The 19,384-nt window shown below is 37.4% G+C and overlaps 1 protein-coding gene across 8 annotated transcripts in view; it reads left to right on the forward strand.

The window, feature by feature from the left end:
- Positions 1 to 19,384, forward strand: part of PCID2 (PCI domain containing 2) — a 57,496-nt gene that overhangs the window by 4,721 nt on the left and 33,391 nt on the right. For all 8 annotated transcript variants that reach the window (XM_072621906.1, XM_072621909.1, XM_072621904.1 and 5 more), the window contains exon 2: positions 12,918 to 13,007. Coding sequence is in view for 2 of the 8 variants with exons in the window: in XM_072621904.1 (XP_072478005.1) it covers positions 12,918 to 13,007 (90 nt within the window). In the remaining 6 variants the exon portion in view is untranslated. The remainder of the gene's footprint in view (positions 1 to 12,917; positions 13,008 to 19,384) is intronic.

Genomic DNA, 19,384 nt, shown 5'->3' on the forward strand with positions numbered 1-19,384 from the left:
CAAATTCTATACCAAAACTACCCAGCTTGTCTATGTCTCTCCTTTTGTGCTAGGATAATAAGATCATAGATTTAGGATTGTAAGAGATCTTAAAGGCATAAAGTACAACCTCATTTTTTACAGATGAAGAAACTGAAGCATATAGAGGATAAGAGGATCACATAGCTAGTAATTGCTTGAGGCAATATTTGAACCCAGATTTTTCTGACTCAAGTCCAGTGACCCTATCTACTAAACTATGTGGACTCTTATCTTTTGCAGTCTTCTGTGAATTAACATTTCATCAATACTCTTTTTTTGACATCACTCATTATCTGCCCTCTCCCTATGACCTCACCTTCCCCTAACCTTCCCTTGATAGTAAGTAGTCTTTCAAAGTAAATCTGCACATTATCAGTATCTGAACTCAGATTTCTAATTTATACTCTTTATACCCATTTATACTTCATCAACTTTATTTAAAGAGGTGGAAAGCATGTTTGTGAATTTATAGTCTTACTGATATAATCACTTCACCTGTACAAATAGTAACTCATCTATACCCTCTCATTCTGTATGTTGAAGACCTTCGGTCTTTGAAAAATGCTGTATTTTATTTTTTTAATTAGAAAAATCTGCCTTTTTTCTTCCTAACCCCTAACCCCCTCCCTAATTGAGAACTAAAGAAAAACAAAACATTTGTTACAAACATATATGTGGGTGTTTGTGTATTTATATATGTATATGTATGTGTATATAAATATCAACCAAAACTTATTTCTATTTTTGCCATATCCAAAAAATATTTCTCCTTCTGCACCACTGACTCCTTCACCTCTGTATCAGGAGGTGAGTAGCATGTTTAATAATTAGTCCTCTGGAATTGGTTCCTTATATGTTGATCAGAGTTGCTAAATCTTTCATAGTTTTTTTTCATCATAGTGTTATGTGAATTGTTTTCCTTGTTCTGTTCACTTCACTCTTCATCAATTCATATAAGTTTTCCAAGGTTTCTTTGAAACCATCCATTTCATTATGTCTTATAGGATTATAGCACTCCATCAGATTTATATACTATAACTTGTTCAGTCATCCTCCAATTGATGGATACCTTCCCACATTTCCATTCTTTGTTGCTTCAAAAAGAGCAGTAAATGTTTTTATACATCCTTAAAGTTTGTTTTGCTTAGGACTGATCCCTCCCTTAATCTGCCTTCCTTCTACTTCTTCCTTTTCATTTCTTCCCTTTCTTATTTCTCTGTTGAGTGAAATGTGTTTCTTTACCCAGCTCTATGTATGTTTGTATTCTTCCCTCCTTTGACCAGTTCAGATGAGATTGAGGGTCTAGTGTAAGCCAAATTGTAAAAAATGTCTACTTGCGTACCCTGATTACATGAGATAATTTTCCCCTACTTTTCTTTCCTTTTCCCCTTAGTTGGTTCTTTTCTCTGTCTTTTTCCATTCTTTTTTTTATTTTATCAAGGCATAACAGAATCACTTCCATGCTTTCTAATTAGACTCATGACCCTTAATAATTGTGGAGACACATATATCCTCTGCCCATATTTGAATGTAAGCGGTTTATTCTTGTTCAGTTTCTTATGGTTGTTTACATGTTATACCTTTTAATACTTCTCCTGACTTCTGTGTTTGTACTTCAGAGTTTCTACACAGGTCTGGTCTTTTCATTAGGAATATTTAGAAAACATCTGTTTGATTAAAGGATGCATATATTTATGTGTGTGTGTGTGTTTATATACACATACATATATACATATATGTATCTTTAGCTATAGCTCCATATCTATCTATGTATCAACCATTTATTCTCCTGTAGGATTATACTCAGTTTTGCTGGGTAAGTTATTCTTGGTTGTAAGTTTTCTGCTTGATTCTAAGCTCTCTGGTCCTTTATGGTTGTTACCGCTACATTATGTGTGATCCTGCTTACGGGTCCACAGTACTTGAATTCTTTCTTTCTGGCAGCTTGCGGTATGTTTTTCATTAACCTGGAAGCTCTGATTTTTGGCTGTGATGTTTCGGGAGGGGGAGGGATTTTTTTTTTTTCCTTTTTCTAGTAGGTGACTGATAGATTCTTTCTATTGCCACTCTGTCTTTTGCTTCTGAGAGATCAGGGCATTTTTTTTTAAGATTTCTTTAAATATGATGTCTAGACTCTTTTTAGGGGGTCTTGGCATTCATATAGTCTAATAATTACTACATTTTTTTTTCTCTCCTTGCTCTGTTTTTCTTCTTGATCTATTTGTTTTTGCTATGAAAAGCCCTATATTTTCTTCTTTTTTTTCAGTCTTTTCACTTAACTTTAATATTTCTTATTGTCTCATGGAGTCATTGTCTTCTATATGATCCATTTAGATTATCAGGGAGTTTGTTGTTTGAACAAGGTTTTGTATGTCTTGTGCCAAGCTGTTAATTTCCTTTCTATTTCTTACTGAGCTCTCATTTCTTTTCCAATTTTTTTCTTGTAGCACTCTCATTCATAAAAACATTTTAAACTTAAAAAAAAAAAAAACCTCAAAAAACTTTAACCTCATTTCTCCCAAGAATTCTAGTTGAATTTATATCAAAACTATGTTTTTCATTGAGGCTTTGCTGGTTAGATGTTTTGGAAGCATTCTCTTCTTTTGTTGTGTCTTGAGTATCTTGGTCATCATAATAGCTTTTTATGGTGGCATTCTTATTTTGTTTGCTCAACCTTTGCATTGCCAAAGCAATATTCCCAGCATTGGTGGTGACTGTGAATATGCCAGTGTAGTTCTTAATCACAAAGTATAAAGACTCTCCATATAGAAAGCAGAAGGAAAGCATTTATTCAGATACCAGAAAGCCAAATCCCAAAACCAGAAAACCACATCAGTCATAGTAATCAAGAAGTCAATACACATTAGCACTGCAGGGGACCCTGGAAGACTTTTCCATGCCTTACCTCCCTCCCCCCAACCCCCTGGGGCCTTCCCACAAGCAAACAAAGAAACACTCAGGAGCTTAGCTGTCTACTTGCCTGTGTTCTCTCTTTCCCTCCACCCTAACTGCTCTCAATAACTGCCTCTCAGTCCTGCTCCACCCTTTCAGCAAGCTTCTCCCTTGTATGTGACTTAGGCTTCCATGTGATTTAAGCAGCTCACATGAGCCTGTTAATCAATGGGAAAGATTTTCCCATTTAAATTACCATTACATTTGGCCCCCAGATCTTTCATATTCGTTACATAGGTCAGTGGGGCAACTGGTATCAATAGAATTGTAACAGGAATAACAGAAAATAAGCATATAAAATAATATCAGTCAACTGGTATCAACAGAACTTTACAAGAATATAGCAGGGATCACACAAAATAAGCACATAAAGCTGTTTTAAGTTGAGACTTGAGCACAAGCACCCCATCATTCCCTCCTTGAACAAGTGGGGCCTAAAATCTTGGGGTAAGGGGAGAAGGGCTCTTCTTCTATAGCTGCTTCCTGCTGAGATTGGATATAGAGCAGTCACTGCCCCAAGAAGTCCCAATTGAGAACTCAGTTCTTTAACTGGCATCAAGGGCTTGGTTGATGCCAGGTCCAGGGGTGACAGATCACAGTCATGGATTCGGCTCAGGCAATCAGGCATCTGCAGATAGAGGGTACTAAGCCTGCAGAAAACAAATCTAGCAAACAGATTTAACAAACAAAAAACCAAAAAAACAAGGAAACAATAACCAGAAACAAGGTAGGTAAGGTCAGCTGTGCTTCTAGAGTTTATGAACCCACTATCATAGTCTCATTCACGGCAGAATATATGAGTTAGGGGTGCATTTTAGTAATCATCTTCTCCTGAATAAACAACTGGTTATGGTATTATCTTTCCTGTGTGCTATAATACATAACAAATTTGGAACATTGTCTGGCTTCCATTTTACCTATACTTTAGTTCCCAATTTTATTGATAAAACCCAGCCCTTCAGTTCCTCTGCTACTTATTTGGGAAGGTGGGCCAGTTTTCACAAAGGGTATTGTTTCACAAGAAATAATAATCGCTTGAATTGTTCTATCATTTTTACATGTATGGGTTCTTCACCAAAATTTTGAAATGTCACAATAATTTCTCCTTGATAATTAGAATCTATCACTCCACCTAGTACACATATTCCTCAAGCTGCTAATCCTGATTTAGGTAATATCCATCCAAAATGATTTTCGGGAATTCTCATACATATTCCAGTAGATGATTTTCTTCTTTCTTTTCTATCCAACCTAAAGGCCTCTGAACAGTGTAAATCATATCCTGCCAAACCAGGTGTCCCTGGATACGGGACTGGGACATCTGGCCTCACAGTCCAATACTCAATATTTGGGATTTTATGTGTTTGCCGATTTGGGGTTATCATTCTGTCTAGAGGTGTACTTCCTCCTAATGGTCTATTATTCAAATTATGTAAAGCAGTGAACAAATTATCTATCTTTCCAGTGTTGATAAGAATTATTAGAACTTAACTTCCTAAATTGGTCCATTCATTCTTTCAGTTAATCTAGATGTTTGTGGATAATATGGAATATGATATATCCATTCTGTGTTGTTTCATACACAATATCTTATTTCATTTCCTTTGAAATGTGATCCATTATCACTTTGGATTTGCATTGGGGATCCATAATATAGACTTATGATATTTAGAGTTTTACAGGTGTTTTTCTGGGTCACATTCTTACAGGGACAAGCCACCGTACACTTGAATAGATGTCAACACAAGTACATATAAATTTGCATCCTTTTTCTTGGGATAGGGGTCTGAGACTTTCCCCCTTGCTATGTCTCCAGTTACAGCCTGAGGAATAGTTTGTTCCTTTTCTAACGACATATAAAACATGTCAGTTATATATAACATATATAACATAGCTCTTCTACTTTTTTTAAACAATGAATAAGTGATACTGATACCTTAATCTTGTGCCCATTGGTGTGTGGCCTAGACCCCTAAATGGCCAGCCGTTTGATGGACCCATTTAGTAGGAGTCTTGGCCAGCTGATCAGCATGTGCTTTGTACTCACATTCTGGTATGATGAGGGCCACATGAACATCTATATGAAAAACTGACATATTAGTAACCAAAGACATGTCCCATATATCTTCCCATAATTCTTCACACACACCCCCCCCACCCCAGACTTGTTTGCCACTTATTTTCCAATTTAGATTTTTCCACATGGGCATCCATGTAGCTAACCCATTAGTTACTGCCCATGAATCAGTGAATATATGATACTTTCCTCCTTGTTCTGTTTTAGTAGCTTGATGTGCTGCCATAAATTCAGCATATTGATTGCTTCCACCTATCCTAGTGCTTTCCAAAGTCTGCCTAGTACATGGGTTATAGGTTACCACTTTCAGTGTCTTTTTGTGGCCCAAATATTTTGCTGTCCCATCAGTAAACTATGCATGTCTCTTTTGTTCAGTTAATCTATCACATCCCTTGTTCCATTTTGGCAAAGACTGTACCAACTGTTGCTTTGGTTCAGGGGGTGTATCATTTTCCTCAGTAGTGTGTTTGTTATAGATTCATGTAAAGCAGAAACTCCACTTTTGCCTGCTTTAGATCTATTTTGAATATACGATTTCTATTTAATTATGCTGGCGTCTTGCACATGTCCAATTCTGTGAGAAGCTGGGGTACTCATTAACCAGGTCATAATTGGAATTCCAAGCCTTAATATTACCTCATGGGCCAGTCAGTTGTTGAGCCTCTACTAATGCCCAATATGCAGCTAACAACTGCTTTTCAAAAGGGATATATTGAATTCCAGATAAAGGGAGTTTCCTAGACCAAAATCAATCTTCATGATGGGTTATCTCACCATTGTCTACAAACTTCTCTACCTCTTCCTTAGTTGAACTGGGCTGGAAGAATGACTCACTGTGACTTTTTCTTGAATTTTACCATCAGAATTTGGTCTACCATATTTTGTAGACCTGTTTAGAGAACTTTTGTTTTTGTTTTAGAGGGGAAGGAGCTCCCTGTACTGCTTCCTGATAGTTATCATCTCAATTGAGGGCCTATATAGCAAGAACCATCTTTTGGTTCTTTTTGTTTCTCCACTGTTTAGTAAAATTCCTGGCACGTAGCAGGCATTTAATGCGTGTTTATTGACCATCTGACTGTAGCTCTTTGAATATTTTGTGTGTATTAACGCAGCATTGAGGATGTTTATTTGTTATCTTTCAGTCCTCCTAGATGACTATGCCATTTGCTTTTCTGGATAGTATCTTTTTTTAAAAATTTATTTATTTAACTTTTAACATTCATTTTCACAAAATTTTGGGTTCCAAATTTTCTCCCCATTTCTCCCCTCCCCCACCTCAAAACACCAAGCATTCTAATTGCCCCTGTCACCAATCTGCCCTCTCTTCTAACATCCCTCCCTTCCCTTGTCCCCATCTTCTCTTTTGTCCTGTAGGGCCAGTTAACTTTCTATCCCCCATTACCTGTATTTCTTATTTCCTAGTAGCAAGAACAGTATTTGACAGTTGTTCCTAAAACTTTGACTTCCAACTTCTCTTCATCCCTCCCTCCCCACCCCTTCCCTTTGGAAGGCAAGCAATTCAATGTAGGCCATATCTGTGTAGTTTTGCAAATGACTTCCATGATAATCATGTTGTGTAAGACTAACTATATTTCTCTCCATCCTATCCTGCCCCCCATTGCTTCTATCCTCTATTTTGATCCTGTCCCTCCCCAAGAGTGTTGACTTCAAATTGCTCCCTCCTCCCATTGCCCTCCCTTCCATCATCCCTCCCACCCTGCTTATCCCCTTCTCCCCTACTTTCCTGTATTGTAAGATAGGTTTTCATACCAAAATGAGTGTGCATTTTATTCCTTTTTTAGTGGAATGTGATGAGAGTAAGCTTCATGTTTGTCTCTCTCCTCCCCTCTTTTTCTCTCCACTGAAAAGTCTTTTGCTTGCCTCTTTCATGAGAGGTAATTTGCCCCATTTCATTTCTCCCTATCTCCTCCCAATATATTTCTCTCTCACTGCTTAATTTCATTATTTAAAGATATGATCCCACCCTATTCAGTTCACCCTGTGCTCTCTGTCTCTGTGTGTGTGTGTGTGTGTGTGTGTGTGTGTGTGTGTGTGTGTGTGTGTGTGTAATCCCACCCAGTACCCAGATACTAAAAAAAGTTTCAAGAGTTACAAATATTTTCTTTCCATATAGGAATGTAAACAGTTCAACTTTAGTAAGTCCCTTATGATTTCTCTTTGCTGTTTACCTTTTCATACTTCTCTTGACTCTTGTGTTTGAAGGTCAGATTTTCTTTTCAGCTCTGGTCTTTTCATCAAGAATGCTTGAAAGTCCTCTATTTCATTGAAAGACCAATTTTCCCCCTGAGGTATTATACTCAGTTTTGCTGGGTAGGTGATTCTGGTTTTAGTCCTAGTTCCTTTGACCTGGAATATCCTATTCCAAGCCCTTCAATCCCTTAATGTGGAAGCTGCTAGATCTTGTGTTATCCTGATTGTATTTCCCCAATACTTGAATTGTTTCTTTCTAGCTGCTTGCAATATTTTCTCCTTGACCAGGGAACTCTGGAATTTGGCCACAATGTCCTAGGAGTTTCTCTTTTTGGATCTCTTTCAGGAGGTGATCTGTGGATTCTTTCAATACTTATTTTGCCCTGTGGTTCTAGAATCTCAGGGCAGTTTTCCTTGATAATTTCATGAAGGATGATGTCTAGGTTCTTTTTTTGATCATGGCTTTCAGGTAGGCCCATAATATTTAAATTGTCTCTCCTGGATCTATTTTCCAGGTCATCTGTTTTTCCAATGAGATATTTCACATTATCTTCCATTTTTTCATTCTTTTGGTTTTGTTTTGTGATTTCTTGGTTTCTCATAAAGTCATTAGCCTCCATCTGTTCCTTCTAATTTTGAAAGATCTATTTTCTTCAGTGAGCTTTTGAACCTCCTTTTCCATTTGGCTAATTCTGCTTTTTAAAGCATTCTTCTCCTCATTGGCTTTTTGACCCTCTTTTGCCAATTGAGTTAGCCTATTTTTCAAGGTGTTATTTTCTTCAGCATTTTTTTGGGTCTCCTTTAGCAAGGTGTTGACCTGCTTTTCATGCATCTCTCTCATTTCTCTTCCCAGTTTTTCCTCCACCTCTCTAACTTGATTTTCAAAATCCTTTTTGAGCTCTTCCATGGCCTGAGCCCACTGAATATTTATTTTGGATGTTTGGGATACAGAAGCCTTGACTTTTGTGTCTTTCCCTGATGGTAAGCATTGTTCTTCCTCATCTGAAAGGATGGGAGGAGATATCTGTTCACCAAGAAAGTAACCTTCTATAGTCTTATTTTTTTTTCCCTTTTTTGGGCATTTTCCCAACCAGTTACTTAACTTTTAGGTCCTTTGTCAAGAGTAGGCTATACTCTTGGAATCTATGAGATCTCAGTTCCTCCAAGGTGGCATGATCAAGCGTGTACTGGTCTGGATGCAGAGAGGGATTTTTATGTCCAGAATCTTAGCAATTACCTCTGCACAGCCACCTAGCCTCCAGTTCTGCCAAGTCCTCACTGGGGGCTGATTTTCAGATAAACTGGATGGGCAGGGCTGCCATTCAGTGTGAGAGAAAGACAGGCTAGGCCAGGGCTTCCACCCAGGGCTGAGGTAAGACTCAACTCTTCAGTGCCCCCAGGGATTTTTACGCTCCAACAACGAGCTGTTTGTACAGGCTATGCAGCCTGTGTGGCCATTGCCTGCTGCCAGAGCTATGAGAAGGCCCTTCTCCCTTCCTGGCCAGCTGATAAAACCCCTTCATTGACCTTTGGCGCCTGTGAGTTGAGGGATCTGAGGCCCTGCTGCTGTAACTGGAGATTCTGCCCCTCCTCCCAGAGTCTTGTCACACCTTTAAGCCAAGGCTGGACTGGGCTTCGCACTCCGCTCCACGCAACCAATGTTTTTGTGGGCATTTCAGGTCACTGTGGGCTGGAAATCTCCTCCACTCTTTTGTTCTCCACTTCTGCTGCTCCAGAATTTGTTGAGAGTCCCTCTCTACAGGTATTTTATGGGTTGTGGGGAGAGACCCTGTGTAAGTGTGTATTTGTAGTCTGCAATCTTGGCTCCGCCCCTCTGGATAATATCTTTGTACCACTTTTTATGCACAGATCATATTTTAGTGATGCGCTGTATTATTAGCCTTGGTATACTTCTTTATTCCTCTTTAGAGCAACCACAGTTTGATGCATCAGAGATGATTTTTCATGAATTTTAGCTATGGAGCATTATTCTTGACCATGATAGTTATATGACTTGATTTGTAGCTATAGAGTACAGTTTGCCACAATATAGCAAATACAAGTCGTTTTTAAAGAAGTTTTTATTAATATATTGTTTCTTACATTATCATAGCTGTCCTAAATATCCTTTCTCTTTTTCCCCAACTACCATCCGATGTAACAAATAGTATTTTCTAAAGAGGAAAAAAATTGGCACAACTGATTAATTGTTTGAAAAATCTGAAAATGTATAATGTATAACACTCAAATCCTGCTTGATTTTTATAATTTTGTTAATATCCCTTTTTGATTTTTTTGGTGCATAGTTCATTCTATTTATATTGTTATAGTTACAGTGTTTGTTGTTTTCTTTGCTCTGCTTGCTTCATTCCGCATCATTTCAAATAAATCTGTTCATGATTCTCTGTATTCATCATGTCACATCATTTCTTATAGCACAGTCATAGTATTCCATTATATTCACAGACCACAATTTGTTTAGCCATTCCCAATTAATAGGCATCTACTTTGTTTCCAGTTCCTTGCTGTTACAAAAGGTGCTGCTATAACTGTTTTGGTATATATGAGGATTGTTTGAGGTTTAAGTCAAATAACAGTCTCTGGTTCAAAAAAGGTAAGGTGTTAGGCGTTTATTTGCAAAATTCCAAATTGCCCTCCAAAATGGTTGTGCCAGGTCCACCAACATGCCTGTCATTCCGCAACTCTTCACACATTGACTATTGCCATTTCTTTTTCTTATCTGCAGAATGGAAGGTGAAACTTCAGGGTGGTTTCAGTTTGCATTTTTCTTATTAGTGATTTTGGAGCATTCCCTCAAGTAGTTGTGAATATTTTGTAAGTCTTGAGAACTGTGTCTTCCTCTCCTTTTACCATTTATCTGCTGACGAATGGCTGTTAATCTTACATGCATGTATACATACATATACACACACATATGTATATATACATTTTTTTTTAATGTATCTTGAGAGGCAGGTGGTGGTGCAGTGGTCAGAGCACTGATAAGCGCTGGAGTCAGGAGAGTTCAGATCCATCTGCAGCCCCTTGCACCACAAGTCACTTAACTTCCCTCAGCCTCAGTTTCTCATCTGCAAAGTGGGGATAATAATAGCTTCTACCTCCTGGGTTGTTGTATGAGGATCACATGAGATATTTTTTAGAAGTTGCTTAGCCTAGTACCTGGCACTTAGTAGGTACTATATAGATGTTATATTCCCTTCCTCCACCCCGAGCCAGTTTCCATCTTTCAGGTCTGAACTAAAACCTTACCTTTTACAAGAAGTTTTTCCTGGTTCTTCCTAACTTTAACACCTGCTCTCTGATACTCTCTGCAGTTTACCCTGTCCATTATCTTGTCTATACAGGGTCATTTTCATTGTGAGTTCCGCAGAGAATGTGAAGTGGGTTTTTTAACCTTTTTTGGGAGGGGAGGTATTTCCAGCACTTAGCACAGTGCCTGGCACATGGCAGACATTTAAAATGCTTACTTGACTATCATAGTGGCCTTATCCCTAGATAGTTGGGTGCTCTTAGTAGTTGGAGTAATTCCTGGGTCAGTAAATACTTCTAGGCTATCATAAGGACTTAAATGAGAATTTTTTTTTTTAATTCAATATTTTTTCAATTAACAAAAATCTATTCTCTCCCCTTATTGAAAAAAAGAAAGAAAAGCAAAACCTTATAAAAATATACATCCAAAGTAAAGCATTATAAACTCCACACTGGTCATGTCAAAAAATTATACAAATGCCCCTCTCCCCATATCTCAGTCTATCACTTGTCTTGAGGTGGCATGTTTCATCATGAATCCTCTGGTCATTGTGTTGATCAAAATTAAGTCTTTCAGAGTTGTCTTTATGGTGTTATTATGTAAGTTATCTTCCTGGTTTTGCTTATTTTTCTTTGCCTTAGTTCAAGCATCTTCCTAGAATTTTCCAATACCTCTGCTTTCATCATTTTTTATAACAGTACTATTCCATTACAGGAATGAGTATATGTAAATCAGATTGGACTGGCATTCAAAGCCTTTTACCCTATGAAACTACTCCTTTCTTCCCAGCCTTGTTTTATTACTTTCCATTCATCCTAAACTCCATTCAAACTGTACTACTGCCCCCTGAATGTGCCCTTTGACCTTCTGCCTTTGTTTTTTGCTGTTCTATATGCTTGGACTCCTCTCCCTCCTCATTGTCCTTGAATCTCTATTCATCCTAAAAAAGTCCAACTGAAAACCAGCATATCCCATGAAGCCTCCCACCCACCCGACCACAGCATTATTTTTCTCAAATGTACATATTTTCTCCGTTCTCAAATATTCTTATCATGTAATGTTATTTATGATTATAATTATTTCTGTATGTACTAATCCTACTGCTAGTCTATTAGTTCTGTGAGGGAAAGCAGAATGTCTTAACCCTTCCAGTTCCTAGCGTACTCTTCTGTATGTAATAGCCTGCTTAGTAAAACATTGAATGAATGAATGAGTTTTAAAGAAATTCTTTTTTTTTTTTTATTTTGTAATGTTTAACAATCACTGCCATACAATTGTGATTTTATCCCCCCCACCTACCCCCCAGTCCCCCCCTCCCTCCCCACGACTGCATACAATTCTGTATAGATTCTACATATACTTTCCTATTGAGTATATTTTCACTATAGTCATGCTATGTAGTCAGACTAAGATAAATGAAAGAAATCGTATAACAAATCAGAACATGATACACAAACACATACACATACACAAACATGATCTGCTACAATATGTGAGTGACTTCCATATTTCTCTCTCTGAGTGTGGCAGGCATTTTGCCTTGAGATCCTCCATTGGGATTTTTTTTTTTTTTTTGGTAAGAAGTTCTTGTGTTATTACAAAAATCTAAGTCTACCAGAAAAAACTCTCACACACTGTGGTTGTTGCTGTGCATAAAGTTCTCCTGGTTCTGCTCCTTTCACTCAGCATCAGGTCACATAAGTCCTTCCAGGCCTCTCTGAAGTCTTCTTGTTCATCATTTCTTATGGCACAATAGTACTCCATTACATTCATATACCATAATTTATTCAGCCATTCCCCAATTGATGGACATCCCCTTGACTTCCAGTTTTTGGCAACTACATAGAGTGCTGCTATAAATATTTTTGTACATGTGGGACCCTTTCCCATTTTTATGATCTCTTGGGGATATAGTCCTAGTAGCGATATTGCTGGGTCAAAGGGTATGCACATTTTTGTAGCCCTTTGGGCATAGTTCCAAATTGCTCTCCAGAATGGTTGGATGCGCTCGCAGCTCCACCAACAATGAATTAGTGTTCCAACTTTCCCACATCCTCTCCAGCATTTATCATTTTCTTGTTCTGTCATGTTTGCCACTCTTATAGGTGTGATGTGGTACCTCAGAGTTGTTTTGATTTGCATCTCTCTAACCAATAGTGATTTAGAGCATTTTTTCATATGATTATAGATAGCTTTAATTTCTTCCTCTGAAAATTGCCTGTTCATATCCTTTGACCATTTATCAATTGGGGTAAAGAAATTCTTGCTAAGGAAATTAATTTAATAGTCAATTAGACATAAGTTTGATATAAAAGTTAATAACTTTCAGGTGTATAATTTGTATGATTCTTCTTTCATTTGTGTTTTTTCCTCTAATTTTTGTAGGTATATGAAGCAATTGATACCAGAGATGGAATATCTTGTGCAGAGTTGGTATCTTTTAAGCATCCTCATGTTGCAAATCCTCGGCTTCAGGTAGGTGGAATATGTTTAGAGGGAAAAAAATATAGTATAGCCATTACCCTAAGGGAATTTCAGAGTTTGAATAAAAATTCACATGTGGAAATATCAAAAGGTCTTTGACTGTAATTTCAGAGTTCTTAATTCATAGGATCATAGTTAGAGCTGGAAAGAATGACAGTGGTCATTTAATTTCACTTCTTGTGTTTGTCCTTTGTTCATGAAGAGGACCATGATGTCAGGATGATGACATGACTTGCAGTTGACTTTGATTTGAGTGAAGGAAGGCTTTGCAAGGTCACCTACTTCACTTTCTTCTCCTGAGCCATCTGGGTCCAGTGGCATTATATGCATCAGGACAACTGCAAATGGCCCAGGATGCAATGTGAGACCCTGGTCCTTTCTGGCTTAATTTTATAGATGAGAGAAGCTAAGCAGCATACCCAGTATCACACAATAAATAGCGTGACTGGTATATTCAGACCCCTGTTTCTGGACTCTAAATTCCGTACACTTTCCATTGTTCTGAGACATCTCTGAGTTCTTAACCACAAGTTTCTTTAAATTCATAGAATAAATATGCGAATATAGTTTTAATCCTTATTCCTCAGTTATTTCAGTAGAACATATATAAAAGAATTGAGTAAAATTCAATTCAGCTTTTCAAAATTAAACCCTATTTCCCCAGTTCTCACTATTTGTAGCATTAAAGGAAAAGGAAGGTAAAGGAAAGTGGGAACAGGGGAGAAATCTCCAAATGACTAAACTAAAATTTTCATTTGGAAAGGGATTAAGATAATGAGGCCTTAAAAGAGACAATGTGTAGAACACTGGACTAGGAGTCAGAAGATCTCGTTTGAATACTGGTTTGCTTCTAACTTGATCCTTGACTAGTTTTATTAAGGTGTTTCACCCCAGTGCTTCAGTTGCCCTATTCAAAAATGGAAATACTTGTCATATACACTTTCAAGTAGATGTTGTTTTGTTGCATAATTATGTAAAATATAAAACACAGTATACACGTTAGTAGTTGCAATTGGAAATATGCCTGATAGAATTGTAATCTTCATCTTGTAGTTAATGTTTATTTTGTAGGAGTTTGAGCATTCTGAAGTACTGTCTTACATTTGGAATCTCCCCATGTTCTTTATACACTTCACCTCCATTCTCGACCATCACAATAGCTTGCATAGGGGAAATCTTGAAGCACCCAGAAGTTTGCTTCTCAACACTCAACTCTTTTTCTCTATGCCTGGGTATTCCAGCATGTGGAGCCCTGTTTGAAAGTTGGCATTTTACCACTAGGTTTCACTGTCTGTAAGCTGGAGTTTTCAGGTCATGAGGAACAAATTAATGTCATGCTTTGTTGCTTGGGGATGCTGTCAAGAGTGTCAGGTTCCCTTAAAAGGGGAGGGGTTTTCTTTATAGCTTTCCTGAAACATGGGAATAAGATAGTGAGAAGAATTTGAATACTCCAGGGTACTGAAAAAACAGTTTAAAATCCTTCCTTATTTCAGGTTAAAATTTTTTTTTCTGGGTTCATGCCAAGATGTGTTGGTTAGTGGGAAATGGTTAGGTGGGCTTGTGAAATGTAGTCTGTTGACATCTTCCAGAAAGTTAATTGGTTATAGTATCAGTCTTTATATCTAAATCATGTACTTATTTTGACTATATCTTGGTATAGGGTGTAAGATGTTGGTCTTTGCCTAGTTTCTGCTATATTATTTTCCAGTTTTCCTGGCAGTTTTTGTTAAATAACGAGTTCTTATCCCAGAAGCTGGAGTCTGATTTATCAGATAGTAGATTACTAGTCACTGAGTTCATCCCATTCATATTCACAGTTATGATTACTCTCTGTGTCTTTCTCTCTATCCTATTTTACCCGTTTATACTTTTCTCTTTCCTTTCTCCCTTTCTCTCCTCACTAGTTTTGCTTTCAACCACCGCCTCCCTCAGTCTGCTCTCTTTTCTGTTAGCCCCCCTTCCCTTTACTTCCCCTTTACCCTTACTGCTTCTCTCCATTCTACCTACCCCTTCTCTTTTCTTTTTCCTTTCCCCTTCTACTTCCTATAGGGTAAAATTAGATTTCTGTACCTAATGGAATATGTTATTCCCTCTTTGAGCCAAATCTGAAGAGAGTAAGGTTCAAATAATGCTTATCTCTCTCCCTTCTTTCTCTTTACTATAACAGGTTTTTGTGCCTTTTCATGTGATATAATTTATCCTTGTCTGCCTCCACCTTTCCTCTTCTTCCAGGCTCTTTTTTCATCATGGTTTTCAGATAGACCAATAATTTTAAAATTGTCCCTCCTGGATCTGTTTTCCAGGTCAGTTGTTTTATGTTTTCCCATGGAAGTATTTTATGTTTTCTTCTGTTTTTTCATTCTTCTGTTTCTGTTTGACTGATTCTTAATATAGAGTCATTAGCTTCCATTTGCCCAATTCTAATTTTTAACAGATTGTCCAGAAAGTTTGTTGGAAACTACATCTCTTGAATATTCTGATCAGGGCTTGACTTCATCTTGTATATACCAATGACTGAAGAAATAGTGCTTATTAGGGGCAACAGTTGTTTTTTTTGTGAGTCTATGCCTTTTCCCTCCTCCCTCTCTCCCATCGTCTTTCCTTTCCACCCCTTCCTTCCATCCTTTCCTACATGGGATAGAATTTGTAATATTTTTTAAAGAAAAACCTATGTTATAAATTCCTAACAGCATAATTCTACACTGAATTGCTAGTTCTTTATGAGTTCTTTTACTACATTGAGGAAATGGTTTTTCTAATTACCTTTCTTCTCTTCTCTCTTCCCTATAGTATACCATATTACTCTTTTTATTTTTGTTATATTGTATGATTTCTTTTTATTTGGAGGATCGTTCCTATTCCATTATCTACCTCACTACCATTTTCAGGCTTGTCTGAGAATATTCTCTGCTCCTGAGTATTATTTTTATTTTTAATTAATTTTTGGCCATTTTGCAATTGAACTGAGGCACAAAGAAGTTCAAAAACTTGTTCTCATCACATATATAGGAAGTGGAAGAGACAGTATTTGATGTCACATTCCCTAGAGGTCAAGACCAGTGCTTTTCCTTATTTACCAACCCTGCTTCCTATGTGGTTGTACTTTAAAATTTGTATGACTGCTGGAAATGAGTTTGTTCTCTGATTTTAAAGAAAATTAAGTAAAATTTGAATATGTTAATTCAAAATCTTAGTTTTCACAAATGATTTCAACATTAAACTATCTATAGATGCAATTCAAATAAATTGTTAGCAGCATAAATACCCTTATTGTTTCCTATTATTCTCAACAGTAAATTGACCTTGTTCTGAAACAGCTGTCTGCTGAGATTAATAATTATGGCTTATGTTACTTGAATTTTTTTTAGAAAGTGTTCAACAAGTTAATGTCTCATACTTGCTTAAAGTGAAACAGCAAATACTTCAGGATAATCCATTTTTACTGTTTTTTAGCTTTAACTTTTTTTTAATGTTAAGGGACTTTTGCTAATAACATCTCAATTTCAACATCAGGACTCTTAAGTGGTATACAGCTTTGTCATAAATTTATCATTTGGACACTTAATTTTAGTTTGTAGTATTTTCACTCATTTAGCATTTTATATTTTCAGAATTCTTTGCAGTTGAAAATTTTAGTTATTTCCTACTTAGGAATATAGAATTGTTTATCTTATATTACAGTAGTGTCTTTCTCTTTCACAAAACCCTATTCGGATGTCTCACTGTGGTGTGGAAATGATGTTGGTTTCTTGAAGGCTGTTTGGTGTAATGTAAAGTCTGACAGGTTCTGCCATGTTGACCAAACATTGATTACTCTTCCAGCAGCAGACTTTGTCTGCTTTCCAAGAACTATCCTATTTAGGTTCATATAGGTTCATGACTAGTACATTGACCAGTTGGTGATCTGTCACTTGGCCATGGCAATCTATGAAACCTCTTCTGTTTTTGCAGTGAGGGTAGCAGTGAGACAGAAAATGGAGGAGAAGGCATTAAAAGGCACATCATCTATAAACACTAGTACAGCTGTTGGTATTTGAAATGTGAGATTGTGGAAAGATCAGTGGGTAGGCATACCTACTGGAGAAATGGAATCTTTCTCATTTTGACATTTTTGATATACATGAAAGAAGACAGAAGAAAGTTGTTCTTAAATGGAAGGATAACCCCCAGGAACTAGTTTTTATTGTACATCCAAAGGGAGTGGAAAATTTGGTCATTTTGTATTGTGATGCTTATACTATTTCCAAAAAAAATAAAAGAATACCATGAAAATAATAGAAGCTTTTGTGAACTTATATATTTTGTAGAGAATGCAGAGGATAGAGAAATTCTGTGAAGAACTTAGTAACACCCTCTAAATTAAATTACCAGATATTATGATACTTTAGTGCAAAAACAGAAATTGGTGAGAATGGCAAAAAATAGGTTGTAAAATATGACTTACAAGTAAGAAATCAAAGAGATCATAGGTCAGTGTACTACATAGAAGACTTAGACTTTATGAATATTTTATTTAAAAAAAAATAAGACTGGACCTAATGTACAACAGATAACATCACAAAAAAATGAAATTAATTATATTTTAACAAGTAGAAAATGACTTGTTATTCATGTTAATTCATTTCTGAATTAACTGTCCATTTATAGTCAGAAAATTGACTTGTTAGACCATAACAATGATCAGCATTCTTGTAAACCTAGAAGAAAGAATAAAAAAAAAATGAGAAAAGGCTATGATGTCCAGTTAAAACAACTCCAACCTCATTTATTTAAAAACTGACACCAGTTATAATGATTTAATAGTGAACTTTAATCAGTGGTAGACAATTACCGTAACAAGGAGAGCAACAGAACCTAAAATTTGCTTTAGTCAGTAAACACTTGACTTGCCAAGTGAAGTGATATTAAATGCCACAAGGATAACACTGGTTTAGAATATAAAGTCATTTATAAAAACTTACAGTGAAGAATAGTGGAAGATTATGAGCTATATCTACTCATAAGACAGTGAAAGAAGCAGTAGAGAAAAAAACCGATTTTAAGAAAACTTGGCCAACTTAACCTTAAGGACATTTAAAAATGAAGCTGGAAGAAGGGCAAAATACACTAGTGAAAGATGTAGAGATCTACAAATTTTTTTTTTAAGAGTCTTTTTACAATCAAAATAGAACCATCACATTTAGACTTTGGCATCATAATCCTGGATACACTTTTGAAGGAAGAAAGCAAAGATGAAAAAAGCCAGGAGGTTCAGGCTGGAGACATCCTGGTTTTGAGATTGTTGAATCAATTCTCAAGGTATTTGGAGGAAGAACTAACACAGATATGGAGAAAATCTTAGACTTCATTATTACTAGAAAAAAGCAACCAGGGGGCAGAGCCAAGATGGTGGAGTCAAGATGGTGGAGTAGAAAGATATACATATACTAGCTCTTCCCACACAGCCCATAAAATACCTGTAAAGAAAGACTCTCAACAAATTGTAGAGCAGTGGAGGATATTTCCAGCCCAGGGTGACCTGGAAGGCTGACAGGAAACGTCTGTCACACTAGACGCAGAGCAGAGCCCAGCCCAGCCTTGGCTGCACAGCCTGGCTCTGGGAAGAGGATGCAAGCAGGCCTCAGGGGCGGAATCCCCAGTCACAGTAGCAGTGGTTCAGAGATCCCTAAACCCACAGGTACCAAAGGTCAGTGACAGGGTTTTTTCAGCTGGCTCAGAAGGGAGAAGGGCCTTCCCATAGCTCTGGCCTCAGGCAGCGGCCACAGAGGCCACATGGGGGCAGGTGGCAGCAGTTCCCACAGCAGCCCCTGCAGCAGCCCGCTTCTATTGTTGGATCGTAAAACCCCTGGGGGGCACTGAGCAGCTGATTCTTACCTCAGCCTTGTGTAGAGGCCCTGAGGCAGTTGATCTTTATCTCACACTGAATGGTGGCCCTGCCCCTGCAGCTTACCTGAATCTTAGCCCCCGTGCTGGCTTAACAGAACTGGAAGAGAAGTGGTTGTGAAGAGGAAACTCTACTAAGATTCAGGGCACAAAAATCTCTGCTTGCTCCCAGACCAGTATACACGCTTGATTGTGCCACCTTGGAGGAACTGAGATCTTACAGATCCCCAGAGTATACCCTACTCTTGACAAAGGACCCAAAAGTCAAGTAACTGGTTGGGAAAATGCCCAAAAAAGGGAAGAAAGTAAGACTATAGAAAGTTACTTTCTTAGTGAACAAATATCTTCTCCCATCCTTTCAGATGAGGAAGAACAATGCTTACCATCCGAGAAAGACATAAAAGTCAAGGCTTCCGTATCCCAAACATCCAAAATAAATATTCAATGGGCTCAGGCCGTGGAAGAGCTCAAAAAGGATTGTGAAA

This window comes from Notamacropus eugenii, chromosome 6 (genome assembly GCF_028372415.1).
Source record: "Notamacropus eugenii isolate mMacEug1 chromosome 6, mMacEug1.pri_v2, whole genome shotgun sequence".
In the NCBI taxonomy this organism is placed as follows: domain Eukaryota; kingdom Metazoa; phylum Chordata; class Mammalia; order Diprotodontia; family Macropodidae; genus Notamacropus; species Notamacropus eugenii.